We start from the raw sequence: 18,067 nt of genomic DNA, 5'->3' as shown, positions 1-18,067 counted from the left end.
TAAAACAGCATTTTAAAAGCATTCTTTAATAGGCTATCTCTTTTAGTGTAAGCCAGAGAAACCATCTAAAACATATGTCCATAATTTAACAACCTTCACCACACACACACAGACACACACACACACACAGACACACACACCAAAAAAAGATCAGGTTGAAAAAGCAATAGGAATTTATAACAAAGCATCCTTCCAAACTAGCTGACCTAATACAAAGCATTATTAGCAGTTCCATAATATGGCTTGTTTTAAAGTGATTATTGATCTACCCTGCATAGAGAAATGTCTTAGACCTAGAAAACATCTTCTGCATGTTTTATAAAGAGCATGCATGATTGCTAATTCAGATTTTCCGACAAATCACATATGATTATATAGCCCCATCCTTATATATGCAATGTAATCACTGGCGTGATCACAAAGGAAAAAAATCTATCAGACATTTTAAGTTAATCATTTTATTAGAAAATGAAATCATGAAACAGCCTGTATTATGTTTCAGAGGTCAAGCTAGTTAAATTTAAGATGCTTTTTGTGCTTTGAGGTAAGCTTATTTTCCTTCTTAAAATCAATTAAGAACTACATAAAATTTTATATTTATGATTAAAAAGACAACACCCTTATAATACTAATATTTCAATACTGAACAATTTTACAGACATATAAGATTATTATTCTGAAAATATCAATACTAGAAGAATATATAGTTTAGCTTTACCCACCTTGCATTGTTCAGTGTTTGTCCAAAAAGCTCATTTTGTAAAATATTTGGTGGGGATGAAAAAACCCCATGAAAATGAGATAAAACAGAATTGCAGACCTGGCGCAATGTCTCAAATTGCATTTTCTTTCCTTTTTTCTTCCTTCTCTTATTTTTCCTTACCACCTGTCTTTAAAGTCATCTATTTGCAGACACCATCAAATAAAAACATGCCAATCAAGTTCCATATTTCTCCTGAGCTCTGTAAAAACTGCGCTTAAATGAGCAGAGGTTGATAGTTAATTGTACAGTCATTATTCTTCTAATTCAGTCGTAGAAGATTCAGTACCCGTGCGGCTTTCGGCTTTCTCCTGACTGTAGCAAGAATTTTAAACAGCAGTAAGCTTTTTGGGCATTCCCAGCTGAAGTGCGAAGCTGAGCTGCTTTCATGTACTCTACTCATATTTCTCTCAGCCTATTAAAAACACGCAATGAATAGCTGCTGTCATCAGGAGTTTCAGCACATCTGGCTACCAGCAATAAAATCTGAGAAGTAATAAAAATGGGGCAAGGTATCTTCTCAATGTTACTACTGGGTAAGAGGGAGAGAAATTATACATTTCCCAACCCTTTTCTCTTTCCCTGAAAAATGAATAACTTCAGCAACAGAGTATATAGGTCTCATCAATGTACAGGTTGCTGCATAGGACCAGAACACTCAAAAAATAAGTAGTAGGCTTCCCTGGTGCCGCAGTGGCTAGGAATCTGCCTGCCAATGCAGGGGACACGGGTTGGAGCCCTGGTCCGGGAAAATCCCACATGCTGCGGAGCAACTAAGCCCGTGCGCCACAACTACTGAGCCTGCGCTCTAGAGCCCCCAAACCACAACTATTGAAGCCTGTGCGCCTAGAGCCCATGCTCTACAACAAGAGAAGCCACCGCAATGAGAAGCCCGTGCACCGCAACAAAGAGTAGTCCCCGCTCAAGGCAACTAGAGAAAGCCCAAGCACAGCAACAAAGACCCAACGCAGCCAAAAATAAATAAATTAAATAAATAAATTTTTAAAAAATACTTGAAAAATAAAAGTAGTATATCCTTCTTTTGATATCATGAAGCAATAAAAATATAACAGACAATAGAGCTTTTATTGCCTGCATTTCTAATGCCATAATTCTCAAGAGACATTTGGAAAACATGTAGTTGTCGTAAATCTTATTTAATTTTAAAATGCCTTCATCTATTTATTTTTAAAGGAAAGTAAACAATGTTCAATCTGGGCCCTTTCTAAAGGCCATACATAGTGACTACATGATATTTATGTAATGGTAGAAAAAAATTATACTTTATCAATTAAAACTCACTTAAACAGCACACATAAAATATGAACTTTCTCACAAATGAAAAAAACACAACGAAGGCCAGAGAGACTTTATCAACTATTATTAATTTATTTCAATAATGGTGGTCACAGTATTCTTCAGAAGGATATTTCCTGACGGCCCCAGTGGTCTTAGAGTACCCCAGATCACCATCCATTCTTAATGAGTAATGCTGGTTTAGATAAAATCTTAGGTTACTCTATATCCAGAATCATCCATCTTTCTACAACAGATGCTCTGGTGTAGCTCTGGTGAATTTAAAACCAAATTTTAAAGATCAACTCACTTATAGAAATGATTAATATATTTGTTGATCTCTGATTGTTCCTAAATCATGACATTTCTTTAACAGATACATCCCTTTTAGCCCTTGTTCCCTCAACTTTTAGCCTTAACCTCCTCTATCCCCTTCCACACACATACCACTATCAATAAATACGCACTTAAATACACTAAGAAGTTTTTTTAGAAGTGGTGAATTCTTTTTTGACATGAATAAACATGTCACAAAATAACAACACAAAATAAACAATAATATAAATTTTTAAATGATACAAAGTAAACATGTAATAATATAAACTTTTAAACAAATCATTTACTTTTTATAAACTAAGATCTTCAATTATGGATTTGTCCTCAACTAAGAGTGCTCCTATTTTGCTTATTATTTTAGATTTTTATAGGTGCACACTAATCTATTTATGAAATATACATATACACGTAATAGTCATAAAGTATTTTTTGGCTTATAAAGTACTTCTAAATTTTTTTAGTATCTAGAAAACATTATGAGTAAGTGATAATGTTGCTGTCGTTTTATAGATGAAAAGAAACTTAGGTGTTATGGGATTAAAGATCACACAGCTTGTAAAAGATAGAGTATTTGAATGAAGGTCTTTGCTTCGGACTCCACTTCACATGCTCCTTCCCTGTTATTCTATCTTCTATATACGTGCACACGTGGGCGCACACATATACACACATATACACACATCTATTTGTAAATAGATCAGTCTCCACAGATGAACAGGAAACCTACCTGCCAGTGACCCAGTCAAGTATATTTCAGTTAGAGCAAACATCTCAAATTTTTCAACTCACAAGTAACTTTAACTGGGTTTCTTCCATTTAACTCAAACAGAAGCAACCTGATGTGCTTCAAATTTTTAAGCCTCTGATTACAAGGTTGATTTTCACATCTATGAAAGGTCAGTTTCCATAAGTGGAAACATGCATTTTTAAATTCTTACTTTCAAAGCTTATACTATCTGTGATATATATATATATATTTTTTTTCTCCCTTGTGGGTAGATTCAATTTTTATAAATAATCAAAAGCCATTTTAAAGCAACTCTATTAAATAAGAAGGTGATTACACTGCAAAACACTCTCTGTCGTTAAAAAAAAAGTTTCTTTGAAGGCAAGCTCACAGCAAGAGTTTCAAAAATGGTCTAAGCCATAGAAAGACTACTGGAATGAGCCTCAAAATGGTTTCTTTGAATTAAACAATATAGCAACGACCTTCCTCAGAGCCTTATTTTCCAGCTGTCACTGTACAACACACACTTCTGGTTGGCTTTCTCACAGTTCCTTCAATATCTCAGAGGAGATTTCTTCCACTTCCCCACCTCATTATCACCTTTCACCTTCTCCTACTCATCCTTAAGGGCTCAAATGTCACTTTCTCAAAAAGACTTTCTTTGACCTGGATTAGGGCTCCCATTATGCACTCTCACTGTACCCTATACTTTTTCTTCACAGCATCTGATAAAAGCATAACTATATATTTACTTGAAAAAGAATGTTTAATGTCTTTCACCCTCAGTTCCATGAGATTAAGGCCCACATTTATTTGTTTACCACAGTGCCTAGTATAGAGTAGGTGCTTAATAAATAAGAAGCCTAAATTTTATGGAAAACTTAATTATTTTTTATTCACATCCCATAAGTAGGATAGGAAACTGCTCAGGGCTTAATTTGGTTCTTAGTTTCTGTGTGTGTTTGTTTGTTTGTTTTAGCCTACCACATCGTGTTATAAGGAATAAATAGAAAAAAGACCAATATTTGCAACCAAAAACATTGTTCATTGGATGGACTTTGTAATTTGTTATAAATATCCTAAATATTATAAAGAATGTTTATAGCTAATATTTGTTTTAAATTTTCTACATACTGAAGGCTCACAAGTAACTTAAATATCAGAGGCTTCTATAAGGACAGAAAGAACATGGCACTTGAGGTCAAATGGCCTGGATTTAAGTACTGACTCCTAATACTATCTAGCCCTAATACTTCAGGATGTTCACTTTATATATCTGAGATATAGTTTCTTCAAATGTAAAATAAGCTACAGCACTTATTTCATAAAGTTATTATTATATAAAAACATGTAATGTATATAAATGTATTTTATAAACTATAAAGTATATAGTACTTGGAAGTAACCTCACTATGAACCATCTAAGGAATCAAATTATTAGAACCAGGATTCTAACTATAATGTTAGGTGTCTTTTACTTATCATATTTATTCATGCAAAAAATATTTATAGAATTTCTTTGGGTAAGTTTCTATATCCCTGTTCGTTAGATGCTGAATGAAGGGATGCAATGCTTATGCTTACATCTTTCTGCAAAAATGAGATAAATTCAGAATGTCCTTCAAGTAAGGTCAGCTCCATACTTACATCTAGTCCTGCAGAGAGGCATTAACTCTCACAAATGGTGTAGCTGGTGGCAATTGTTTTCTCTATGACTGTTCTATTAGAATCTTTAGCTCCTCAATGGAAATAACAATGCTAACTAGAGTTCCCAAGGAAGAAGAGATGTTAAGAAACTTTAAGCAGCACAGGCAATTTCATTAAAGATGATAGCAAAAAAGTCAATCAACGCTTTAAAAAGTTCAACCTAAAAGTAATCCCCAAATTTCATATAAAAATAAAAACATAATTTATTTTGCCTATTAAATTGGCAAAGTATTGCCCAGAAGGTCAGAGAATGGGCACTCTTAAACCATATTTACTGGCAGCAGTGTATACTGATAGAACCTTTTTGAGAAATATTTAGTAGTATGTAGTAAAAACTTTTACAATGTTCAAATTCTGAGAGAACACTAGAAGCATAAACACCAGAATGTTAATATTGATTATCTCTGGGTGAAAACATCACAGAATTTTTTTTCCATTATACTGAAGTTTTTGGTACAGTACCCACAAGAAAAGCCAAAATTTAACCTACGTAATGTGAAGACTTCTACAATTACAATGAAGTCATTCATTAACCATAATATATTAAGTATGATGTTAGCCCATAAACTTTTGCTTAGCAATGCTCAAGTAAATCAAATACTAGATTATTAGTTTTCCCATGATTGGCTATATCCATTAACAATGGTATCTATTCTCTTCTTTATCGATAAGTTCCTAAAATTCTGTAATAAGTTAAATTATTTAATTAGTACTATGAAACATCCAAATGAGATGAGAAAACAAAACTTAGTACTTAATCTTTACATCATCCTCAAAAATATTTGAAGTATGTCTTAAATTAAAATTATTTAAGAATCTTGTGTCGCAACTAGAGAGCCTGTACGCCGAAACTACTGAGCCCGTGCGCTCTGGAGCCCGCGCACCACAGCTAGAGAGAAGCCTGCGTGCCGCAATGAAGATCCCGCGTGCTGCAACTAAGACCCAACGCAGCCAAATAAATAAATAAATTTTTTAAAAAAAAAAAGAATCTTGGTTTACAAATACCTAGTGGCAATAAGCTAGACGTCTCAAGAAATTTAATGCAAACTCAAAATTTAAACAAAAGAATAAAAATTGGGAAATTATACTCTTCTTAACAATACCAGTGTCTTACTTAAGGCACAATCACTCATGGCATATTTAAATTTTACAGTTTTAAAGATGTCTGGGTTTATTTTTAATTTTTAAGAGTACCAAAGTGTTTCTATTAAAATGCTCCACACATGCAAACACCTAAACATTGCTAATCAATTAGTGAAACCATATGTTATGTAATATGTATAATCCATAATAAAAAATCCCTGAAACACTAAAGGAATTTTTTCATTTTCTTAAAATAGAGATCTGTAGTTCTATCTATATAATTAAAACAACTGCACTATCTCTTCTATTGCATTATTCATTATTCTTGTTCCATGGACTTTCTGAAGCATCTGATAAAAATCTAAGGCTTATAAGAAAGATGGTCCAGAAAACAAGGTCCAGAAAACAAGGTGTCTTCATATGTTTTGCAAATTAAAGTCTTGCATTGTAAATATGTCTCTGAGGCAAGACCATGAAACCATTCACCTCAGGGATAACAAATAAACAAAGAAATAAAAGGCAGATTAAATTTCCCACAAAAGAAGGAAAGAAAAGACATTCAATAAGCATAAATTGGCCTGTGCTTCAACTTAGGGTGGACCATACAGTACGTCCAGGGATGAAATAGAGGAAGAATAGCCCAGACCTAAATAATTACATGACAAATCTAAAGATTTCAGATAAAAATCAGAAAACAGTTTAGTTCAGAATACCTACAGCAGTTCTCATAGTAAGTTTTTTTAATGTGTTGATCCTCAGTTATTTTCTGATGTACCAAAAAAATTCTGTAGCATTTCCCAGGGCTTGAACTCTGTATCTATCTCCCTAGTTTTGACCATTGAGGCAGAACAGCCTCCACAGTTTCTACCATCTAATTCAGAAAGGAAAGGGAAAACAGTGAAAGCCTCCACAAATGTATGAAGTCCCACCATCATTATCATCTCCTCAACTCCTCTTTCTAGGCCAGATATATGAGGGCTAATCCTACTGTGCTTTGAATCAAGCTGCATTATTAGGAGAAGTATTACAGAGCTGCTTCAACAGTCCAGAGCAGCTCTTACCAGAGCAGTCCCCACACCTACAAGCTGGCAGCAGGAATACCTTTCCTCTCAGACTCAAGAATCAGGCTGTAGAGTGCTAATCCTAGATTTAAACTCTAGAATGAAAATATCCAGAGTGATTATCTGCTCTGACACCTAGAGGTTCTATCTGTTAGAGGAAAGAGAACCAAGACCTCTGAAAATACATTCTGGTAAGTCCCTCCAGTATTAGGACTGCTAGTTCCAAGTAAATATTCCCTTGATAATTATCAAGAGCATGACTGGAAGCAACACTACAATTTCAGGGAGCAATATCCATATGAATAAGATCCAACTCCATCTCTAATAGCGCCACTGTCCAGGAACGACGGTATAGAAATATTTATAGCCTTGGGACTCCAAGCACTCAACTTAAGCTTGCAAACTGCCTCCAGAAGACACCTCTACTACCTAGTAAATCCCAAGTATCCCTAGATTCTTCAAGAAAGAAATACTGACTGCACATTGTCATTATATGAAAATGAAAAATGATAATCATTGGCACAACTATAAATGTGTTTTAGCAAAATATGAGAACAAATGAAATACTGTGCAATAATACTGGCCTCCAAGGGTTCCCATCCACAATCCCTTTCTTTCTTTCTTCTTTCTTTCCTTTCTTTCTTTCTTTTTTTATCCTTTTCCATTATGGTTTATTATGGGATATTGATATTGAATATACACAATATACACAATTCCTTTCTTTCACGCAATTTCCTTCTACTTGTTACATCATGAAAAAAGGGAGGAGTGGAGATATCATAAATACACCAAAAAATTATCTCACCACATGTGGACGAAAGGACATCAATTAGAAAGTTGATATGATAGTCAAACCAAGATATTAGTTGGCTTGAATTAAAATGATCACAGTAAAATGGAGACAAAAAAAGACTAAAAAGGTAGATGTTGAATCAACCAAGACACAATGATTGATTTGCCACAGGGGTGAGAGGTAGTATATGAAGGTCATGAGAGGAATCAAAAATGACTCTCAGATTTCTTTCTTAAGTAATCAAGCAAATAATCTTAAAATCTGCTGAGAAAGAGAACCCTAAAGGAGGAGCAGATTGAGGGAAAAGGAAGGGGAAGAAGATGAGTTGTTGAATTTAAGGAGCATGTAAGATAGCTAGAAAGCCAGATAAGTAAGCAATTGGATATGTCACTATGGAGTTCAGAAAAGAGTTCTCAGCTAAAGATATAAATTCAGGAAGCATCATCATGTTAGTAATGATTAGATGAGATCACCCAGAGCGAAAGTTCAAAGTGGAAAAAAAAAGTCTAAGACAGTGTACCAGGGAACTAAGTTCCACATTGTCATCAGGTAAAGAAGAAGCATAAAGAAGAAAGAAGAGGAGAAGCCACAGAGGTAGGAGGAAATCAGGAAAGTGTGGTGGTCTCTAAGTCTTAATAAAAGACAATGTTTTAAGAAGAATGGTATGATCGGACTTCCCTGGTGATCCAGTGGTTAAGAATCCGCCTTCCAAGGCAGGGGACACGGGTTCGAGCCGTGCTCTGGGAAGACCCACATGCCACGGAGCAGCTAAGCCCATGCACCACAACTACGCAGCCTGCACTCTAGAGTCCGCGAGCCATAACTATTGAGCCTGCGTACCACAACTACTGAAGCCCACACGCCTAGAGCCCGTGCTCCACAACAAGGGAAGCCACCGCAATGAGAAGCCCGCACGTCACAACAAAGAGTATCCCTTGCTCGCCTCAACTAAAGAAAGCCCACGGGCGGCAAGGAAGACCCAACACAGCCAAAAATAAATAAATAAATAAATTTAAAATAAATAAAATAAAATGTAAGCTACTTTTACAGTTTATATGTGTTCCCAGAATGTAAAAAAGAAAGGATTATGTGAAAATATAAATAAAAAGACCAATGTAGGTCTTGGACATAAACATAACCCCCAAATCTCATATTTTTTGAGAGAATAAAACACAAAGATGCACTGAAGCACTGGATCAAAATATATTTAGGCAGAAGGGGGAAATACTGCAATGAAAAAATCAAATTTTCATAATTCTCCGCATTCACATGACTCTAATTCTTATTAAGCAGACTCAACCAGAAGAAATGGGTTTCTTACCACTTTCCATACAGAAATATTAAATCAACCTCAAAACTTTCAACCATGTCAAATAATTTATACAAATGAATTTCAGATATATACCACTGAAGTGAAAAAGTTATTTTTACATCACAACAATTTTGAGTTCATATATTCTGTAGTCTTACAGTCTTGGCTGTTTGAAAAAATATAAACTTTTTCTGAGAGCTGTAACTAAAATTTGTCAATCCTGCTCTATGAACACAAATCAGCTCTCACACAGAGAAAAGGAAGACTAAAATAGTTTTAAAGATTGGATAAATGGAAAACTCAATACAAATTTGAAAATATTACTGAGAAAAAATAAGTTGAGAACTAAGACATAAGAATAGACAAACAAAAAAATGCTCGGGTGGAAATGTAATAAAAGAAAGAACTGAAAAGAAAAGAATGGCTGGGGGTTGCATCAGTAGAGAGGGGAGGTCACCCTTAAGTTTAATTCTCCAGTTCAAGCACTGTGTAATTAGGTAAGCACAGTGAGAACTGTTTCACCAATAACCTTCAAACAAACCTTGAAAGACCTTTCCAGACAAAGAGCTCCAAATCATATCTCAGAACTTCTAACTCTGTCAAATAACATATACAAGCATCTCTCAGGTATATATCACGGACATAGAAATAGTTGATTATAGGTAATAACAATTTTGATTCTCCACACTATTTATTTTTGTTGCATTATTTGCTTGAAAAAACTACAGTAGCCATAGATTACTAAAGAAGAAATCCACAAGATTCTATATTAATATTCCTAACAGCAAACTGTATCCCAAATCTTAGGACAACAGCAATTTATCATGTATTGAGCTATCTTGAGATGCATGAGACTAATTCATTCTTTAGGATTCCTAGGGATAAAAGAGATCACACAAAATTAAAACAAAAACACTTAAGAGAAATACACACTAGTACCATTATTAAATACTGTACACACACACAAGAATGGACATACATAATTAAAAATAAAAATGAGAATTTCTGTAAACTGCTTACAAATTAAAAAATACATTTTGAAAACTGCTCCTGAGTTTTAAACCAAATTTCTCAATGGCTGCAGCAACTTTGCAGGTAGAGGCTACAGTCAAAAGATGCCAGGATCACTTCAAGAAAAACCCCTGTCCCAATCCACTACATATTAAACATATTCCTACCACTCCTGCTAGAAACTAAAGTCAGCAAAGATCTTTTGTACTTACTTATCAGGAGGAGCAGAGCAAAGACAAACTCAAGGACAAAACCAGAGAGTTTCATATTGTTTAGGTTATCTTTTATAATCCTGTCTGTATATATTTAAATACTCTATTTGTGATGAAGCAGGAGACTACTAAAAATTTAATCTCCAGTCTAGCAAATCTTGAAAGTGTAGTCTAGTGACCTTAGTGGGGTCCCCAAGACTCTTTCAGAGAATCTGCAGGGTCAGACTATATTCATAATAGTACTAAAATGTTATTTACCTTTTGGACTTTCATTTTCTCATGGGTGTACAGTGGAGTTTTCCAGGGGCTACCTTATGTGTGACATCTCAAGATAATAAACACACAAGGAGATAAAAGAGTCCAGCTGTCTTCCACTAAATCAGACATTAAAGGGATATGCAAAAATGTAAAATAATGCCAATTTTCTCACTAAATTTTTCTTTTCTTTTTGAAATACTTGAAATGTTAGTTTTTATTTACATTTTCATTTAAAATATTGAAATATTTGTTTTATATTACTGCAGAACACATCATCACACACTTGGTGGTAGCTTAACAAAACATGTATTTATTATCTTACAGTTTCTATAGGTCAGGAATTCAAGCATGGTGTTATCAAGGTGTTGGCCAGGCCACATTTCTTCCTGAAGCTCAGGGTCCTTTTCCAAGCTCCTATGATTGTTGGCAGAATTCAGTTCCTTGTGGCTCTAAGACTGAGGCCCCATTTTCCTGCTGGCTGTCAGCCAGGGGATGCTATCAGCTCCTAGAGACTCCACCACATATGCCTGCCATGTGATCCTCTCATAGCCCTTTCACAACATGGTAGCTTACTTCTTCAAAGCAAGCAGAAGAATCTCTTACTTCAGTCTAAGACATAGTCTTGCATAATGTAATATAAGCACAGAAGTGACTATCCCATCATTTTTGCCATACTGTATTAGATAGAAACAAGTCACAAGTTCCATACGTACCCAAATGAAGGGTAAACTCTTCACAGCTCAACTTAGAATTCTATCTACTCCATATGCAGTGGGTTTACTGTTATTTTTAAATTAATTAATAAAGATATATTTTAATTTTTTCTCAGTTTTTATTCCTAATATGATAAACATCAATAAATACAATCCATATAAACAAACGCTCTTTGAGGTCCTCAATCATTTTTAAGACTGTAAAGAGATCTCAAGACCAAAATGTTTGAGAACCATTGCTCTAATCTAAGCTGCCTCTTATATTTGCTGCCTCTTATATTTGACACATGATAAAAGATAAGAAAACAAGGGAATTCCCTGATGGTCCAGTTTTTAAGACTCTGTGCTTTCACTGCCATGGGCACAGGTTCAATCCCTGGTCGAGGAACTAAGATGCCACAAGCTGTGAGGCGCAGCCAAAAAAAAAAAGATATGAAAACTTACTTTCTGCAAGTAGTGTTTCTATTTTAAAACAAACAAGCAGTAGTCATGCTCCCAATATAAAATGAAATTTTAAATTTAGGAAATGACTCAAGTTATTTAGCTTTCCATATCATATTTAGCTTGAAAATTTGAACTATAATCATTTACTTTTACAAATGTTTAAATATTCCCCATCCAATCCCATACTTTCACAATTTCAGGGAATTGTAGGAGCAATCTTCTTGAGTAGATAAAAACATGTAGGTTCTACGCATAACTGGAACAGGGATTGTTTATCTATAGTAAAATGCAAGAAGTTAGAGAATATGAGCACAGATATTTCAGTGTACATGAGTACAAAAGAATTCAAAGACCCCACCATGATGCTGACTACTATTATTCATGTTATTACGGATTGATGAATTTAGATGCCTGAATCCTTGAACAATTAAAGATATCAAATAGGGAAATGTATCTTTATCTTTATTTAAAGCTTGGACTCCAAATCCCTATTTTTTAACTCTAGTGAGATATGCTAGCCTTTACATGAGCCTTGAAAAGGCTATTCTTGCTCCTTAAGTTTCAGTACTAGATAAGACAAATATAGTGGCTGGCTCCTCAGTCTCACTCTTCTTCCCCTTTGATCTTCCAAAGGGTACTTCGCAATTGTTTCATCTCAGGCCTGTCTTATCACATCAACTATAAGAGATGAAAATATACAGTGCAAAAAATGGAAGTAGGCATTTACCTCAAAGCACTTTCATTGATTACCACTTTACTCACTTTACTAAAAGATCTGAGAAACACTTCTACACTCACCAACACTCACCCTTGCCCACCTCAATATGGCAGTCCAGTTTCATAACCCTTATCTATCACATCCTTGACCAACATCAGAACTGCTTTACTTGATGTATATCAGGAGAGCCAAAGAGTAAAGGGAGAGGTGGTGAAATCCCCTAGAAGTAAGTACATAACATTAATATTGTCATAAAAGCCAAACTAGAAGCAATATACTCCCACAGCTCACTGTGCAGACTCACACATACATTTCTACTGCCAATATATCTGTAAAAAAAAATCTGTGTAAAAGGATTATATTAACATTTATGCTAATATTAGTTTAAAAATCGTTACAATTTATTAAATTTTATATGTTTAATGCATGAGTGACCCAAGTAATTCAAGATACATATTATTGTTGGAATGAAAAAAAAGTCTCAAAAATGGTCATTTTGGTGTTAACCAATCATTTTCTCAGCAGCAGCTTAAAAAAAAGTGCTGCTGCTAACAAAACCACCACCAATACCTAATAAATTACCCCCATCTTAATGTCTTACTAGCTATTCTCTCCTTCTAACTTTACTACTAAAGCATTTTCCTTGATATCATTATCAAAACCAATATAGAGCTATATTTTGGAAGTGAATAAAAGGCACTCAAAAGAAACTTGTTAAAAATGAACTTATAGACACTTTCAAGAAAGAGTAAGTAACAAGTAGAGTCTCAGTCAATTAAATGTCACTGATTAGGAGAATGGATATTGGTTTCTAATATTTCAAGTATGACCGAAAAGCAACTACTTCAAAAGTGACCAGTATAGTCAAGTCATGCTCTAAAGAAAGTAACAACCTCCCTAGACTTCAAATAAGAAGAACAAAACAAGTAGACAGTAGACTAAAAGGCAAAACTTCTATAAGGCAAAGTAATTATGACTGAATGTCATTACACATAAAGTAAAAAGTCACCAAATCCAGCCAGAGACACAGAGGAGTGGTCACTGAAATTATCCCAAGGATACCAGCAGATATAAAGGTGAGTTGAAATTGGAATAAATATAGTTCTAAGATGTAGATCAGTAGGGAACATGGAAAAGGTTAAAATGGAAAGAAGTATCCTACCAAAATGTCTTATTCTGTCTACAGCATTTTAAAAGGAAGACGATAGAATGATTTTCAAATGATTAGTGAGACACTCCCATAATGAATACAGCTGCCATGGCTTATAAAACTAGACTGTAAAAATATCCATATGCTCAAGAATAAATAAGTAATCTGAACAGTTCTATACCTATTGAAGAAACTGAATTCATAGTTTTAAAAACCTAGCCACACAAAAACCCCAGGCCCCTGGCATCAGAGACAAATTCTACCAAACATTTAGAGAAGAAATAATGACAGTTCTACACAAACTCTACACAAAGTTCTTTCTACAGAAATTTGCAGAAAATTGAAGATAGAAAAGCACTTCCTAACTCATCTCATGAGGCCAGCATTCCCTTGATACCAAAACCAATGACATTACAAGGAAAAGGCACTACACACCAATATCCTTCATGAACATAAACTGAAAAATCTCTAACAAAATATTAGTAAGTCAAATCTAGCAATAAATAAATAGAATAACACCATCATGACCAAAAGGAGTATCCCAGGAACGCAAGATTGGTACAACATTTGAAAACAATCAGTGTCATTTCATTCTACAAACAAACCAAAGAAAAATCATATTATCATCTCAATAGAGGCTGAAAGAAAGCAATTGACAAAATTCCACAGCCATTAATAATAAAAAAAAATTCTCAGCAAACTAATAATAGAATAGAATTTCCTCAACTTTATAAAGGACATCTATGAAAAACCTACAATTAACATCATACTTGATCGTGAAAGACTCAAAGGATTCACCCTAACACTGGGAATAAGACAAAGGTGTCATTCTGACCACATCTATTTAACATTGAAGTGGAAGCACTAGCCAAACAGTATAAAAGATGGAAAGATACAGTTTACAAATTGAAAAGTAAGAAATAAAGCTATCTTTTTTACAGGTAACATAATCATCTATGTAAAAAAACATAAAAGAATGTTTTTAAAAAAATAGTGTGGTACTGTCACAGGATAGGTAATTAGACTAACAGGACAGAAGAGAGAACTCAAAATTGGCCCAACTGTATTCAGGAACACGTTATAAACAGAAGTGGTACCAAAAACCAGTGGTATGCAAATGAATTGCTGCTGCTGGGAACACTGACTCACTATACGGGAAGAATAAACTTGAATTCATACTTTACTATATCCTCACGTGAACTCCAGATTGATTAAAGACATATATGAGAAAGGTAGAACTAAAAGCTAACAGTATATTTAGAGGGTCTTGGGTGAGGTCTCACTTCTTAATCATGACTAAAAGATGACAAACTGTACAGTTAAAAAGTAATACATTTTACTACATCAAAATATGAATGTCTGTACAACAAAGAGACCGTAGACAAAAATGATGGGGAGCTAATTTTTTTCAAATGGGCAAATAAAAAAACAATTCACAGTAATGTCAACCCAAATAGCTAACAAGTATATGAAGAAATGCTTGGCTCTATGTAACCAGGAGATTGCAAATTAAAACCAAAGTATCCTTTAATATCCACCAGACTGGCAAAAAGCAAAAGTCTGAATAATATTAAATATTAGTAATGATATGGGGAATCACAAACCTTCAAGCACTGCAGGTAGAAGTATGGACAGAGCCATTCTTGAGAACAGAATCAGTGAAATAAATTTATATACACCCTATATCACATAATTCCACATCTAGTTATACAGACTACAGAGAAAGTCTTGCATAGGTCCACGAGGAGACATGTTACAAGGATGTTCACTGGTTCACTGTTTGTAGTAATAAGGAGTTTTCACATAGCCTAGATTGTCTATCATTAAAGATTGTCCATCATTAATAGAATGTCAAATAAAAGATGGTAGATTCACACTAGGGAATATGGATCAGTTTTCTATTGCTGCCATAACAAACTACCACAAATTTAGCAGTTTAAAACAACACCAGTTTATTTTCTTATAGTTCTGTAAATCAGAAGTCTGCTAGAGGCTTCAATGGGTTAAAATCAAGGTGCTGGCTGAGTTCCTTTTTGGAGGCTCTAGAAAATCCATTTTTTGCTCATTCAGGTTGTTGGCAGAATTCAGTTGCCTCGGTTGTAGAACCAAGGTCACCATTTTCTTGCTGGCTATAAACTGAGGGTGGTTCCCAGCTTCTAGAGGGGGCTGAATTAACTCATGGCCCCTTTCTTCCATCTCCAACATTCAACAATGGTCAATCAAGTCTGTCTTGTGCTTTGAATCTCTACTCCTCCTTCTTCCATCTCTTCTCTTTGACCTAGTCAGGAGAGGTTCTCCATGTGATTAGACTGGACCCACCTAGACAATCCAGGATAATCTCATTTTAAGGTCCATAACCTTAATCACATCTGCAAAGTCCCTTTTGCCACACAGACTAACATATTCACAGGTTCCCAGGGATCAGGACGTGGACATCTTCGGAGACCACCATTCTGTCTACCATAGAATATAATGCAGCAGTCTGGAGCAATGAATTAATATTCCTACATGTATCAATCTTTTAAAATGCAAGATCTAAAGCACCATTTCATTTATGTAATTTAAACACATACATACACAATGCAACATTTTAAATTATTCAAAGATAATATATTTAGGTGAAGAAACACAATAGAAGCCTTACACAGATCACTGAAGTGCCATAAACTGATAAATAGGATTACCAAAACTCACTACATCTGAGAATCAAAATAAAACAAAGAGTGGCAGAACTGACACTGATGATCTAGGAATACCTACACTACACAAATTTGCTTTCCTACTATTTTTATATCATGCTGTTATCTTCTTCTGTCTTTAAAATTCCTTCATTAAAATTCTGTTGAAGTTCTAACAAATTTACAAAACTTCCCCTAAACTGCCCTATTTGGTTCCATCATTTAGATTTGCTCATTTAATTCTCTGACAACTTCCATATATTTCTAAGTTATATTTTGTTACATGTTTTTACCAGTTTCAAATAGTTATGTTTATATAACTACATCATTAATCCTGACTTACTTATTAGATAATAAATTCTTATGGCACAGTGCATCTTTTACTGTCTTTGTATTTCTCCGTATAAACTAGTGCTATAAATAAAGTATATACTCAATAAATATTGTAGGCTAAGTACCTGAAGTAATATTTGTTACAATATAGTTCCATGGGGAACTTTCCATAAGTCTAAGTACTATGCAGTGTTTTCATTAGATATCACCTAGAAATCCTCCAAGAGGAATAGGGGGATCATGCAATTTATCCTCCACACAAGGATACTTTTGAGAGTGAAATGGCTGCTCTTAATAATTATGCTTGAAAAAAGGTATAAGCCAGAATAGGCCCTGACAAAATGGTACATAGGTCACCCTACTCAAAAATATATTGAATAACACGGAAAACAGCAATACATTAAATCAAATTCTTTAAAGTGAAGCTAAAATGTGACCGGTCAAAGCAAACAGACATAGAATTTCTTTTAAAATATATTAAAGCACTTAAAATTCCCCATCATCATTGCAGGTATCTAAGAAACAATAGAATTCTAGAGATCAATCTTACATGTAACAACCAATAGTTAGTTCTCTTATACAGGTTAACATGTTTTTACAAAGATATTACCAAAAAAAAAAAAAAAAAAGAGTCTAAGAGACAGAAAAATACAGTACGTGATTCCATAAGTAAATTTAATGTTTTTAAACACAGGATAATTGCAACAGGTAAAAGTTATGGGAAAGATAGCTATCTGCTTGTCTTTTCAATGATTCAATTTATTTCACTTCATTCCAGTTCAACTAATATTCAAGGAGTGCCTACAATTTCTAGAACCTAAACTAGACATGCATGGATGCAAAGATATAAAAGAAAGTATGCCCTCAAGTTGTTCAAAACAAAGAGGGAAAAAAACACTGATAACAAGTACACTAAAGGTCAGACAGTGGTTAAGTGCTAAAATATACAAATATGAAGTATAGATGTGTATATATATATATATATATGTGTGTGTGTATACATATGTGTCTATGTATACACACACACATATATAAAGGTACCATATATACCATATATATAAAGGTATAAGCAAAAAATATAATTCTTACTGGGAAAAAAATAAAAGAAAGCTTCATGTAAGTAGAGACACGGACTTGACTTTGAAGAAAAAGTAAGATTTAGGCAGACACACCAAGACACACCCTTACTTAAGGATCTTGGCCCTTGCTATTTTTCTGCCTGGAGTGTTCCTCCCCCAGATATCTACATGACTTACTCCTTCACCTCCCTCAAGTCTTAACTCAATGTTAAGGCCTTCCCTTACCTCTAATTAAAACTTGTTAACCATCCCCCTCAGAAATCCCCATCCCTCCTCCCCCCGTATTATTTTCCTCTGTAGCAGGGCCTGGGAGGTGCCAGCGACAGAGTGTGCCACTCACATCTACGTGAATGGCTCCCTCTAGCGTTCTTCTCGGCACAGCCCGTGAAGTCGAAT

The 18,067-nt window shown here is 34.5% G+C and overlaps 1 protein-coding gene across 33 annotated transcripts in view; it reads right to left on the bottom strand.

Moving 5' to 3' along the window:
- Window positions 1–18,067, bottom strand: part of RIMS2 (regulating synaptic membrane exocytosis 2) — a 596,173-nt gene that overhangs the window by 355,463 nt on the left and 222,643 nt on the right. For 11 of the 33 annotated variants that reach the window (XM_082434253.1, XM_082434245.1, XM_082434252.1 and 8 more), the window contains exon 1: window positions 723–16,963. The exons of the other annotated variants lie outside the window; for them this stretch is intronic. In XM_082434253.1, coding sequence (XP_082290379.1) covers window positions 723–844 — 122 coding nt within the window. In that variant the 5' untranslated portion in view covers window positions 845–16,963. Of the gene's footprint in view, window positions 1–722; window positions 16,964–18,067 lie in introns of those variants that run through there. 33 annotated transcript variants of the gene reach the window in all.

The sequence above is a fragment of the Balaenoptera physalus genome (genome assembly GCF_965194825.1).
Source record: "Balaenoptera physalus genome assembly, chromosome: 17".
In the NCBI taxonomy this organism is placed as follows: Eukaryota; Metazoa; Chordata; class Mammalia; order Artiodactyla; family Balaenopteridae; genus Balaenoptera; species Balaenoptera physalus.
The sequence above is the reverse complement of the archived record's forward strand: the minus strand, read 5'-3'. Positions and strand labels throughout refer to the sequence as shown.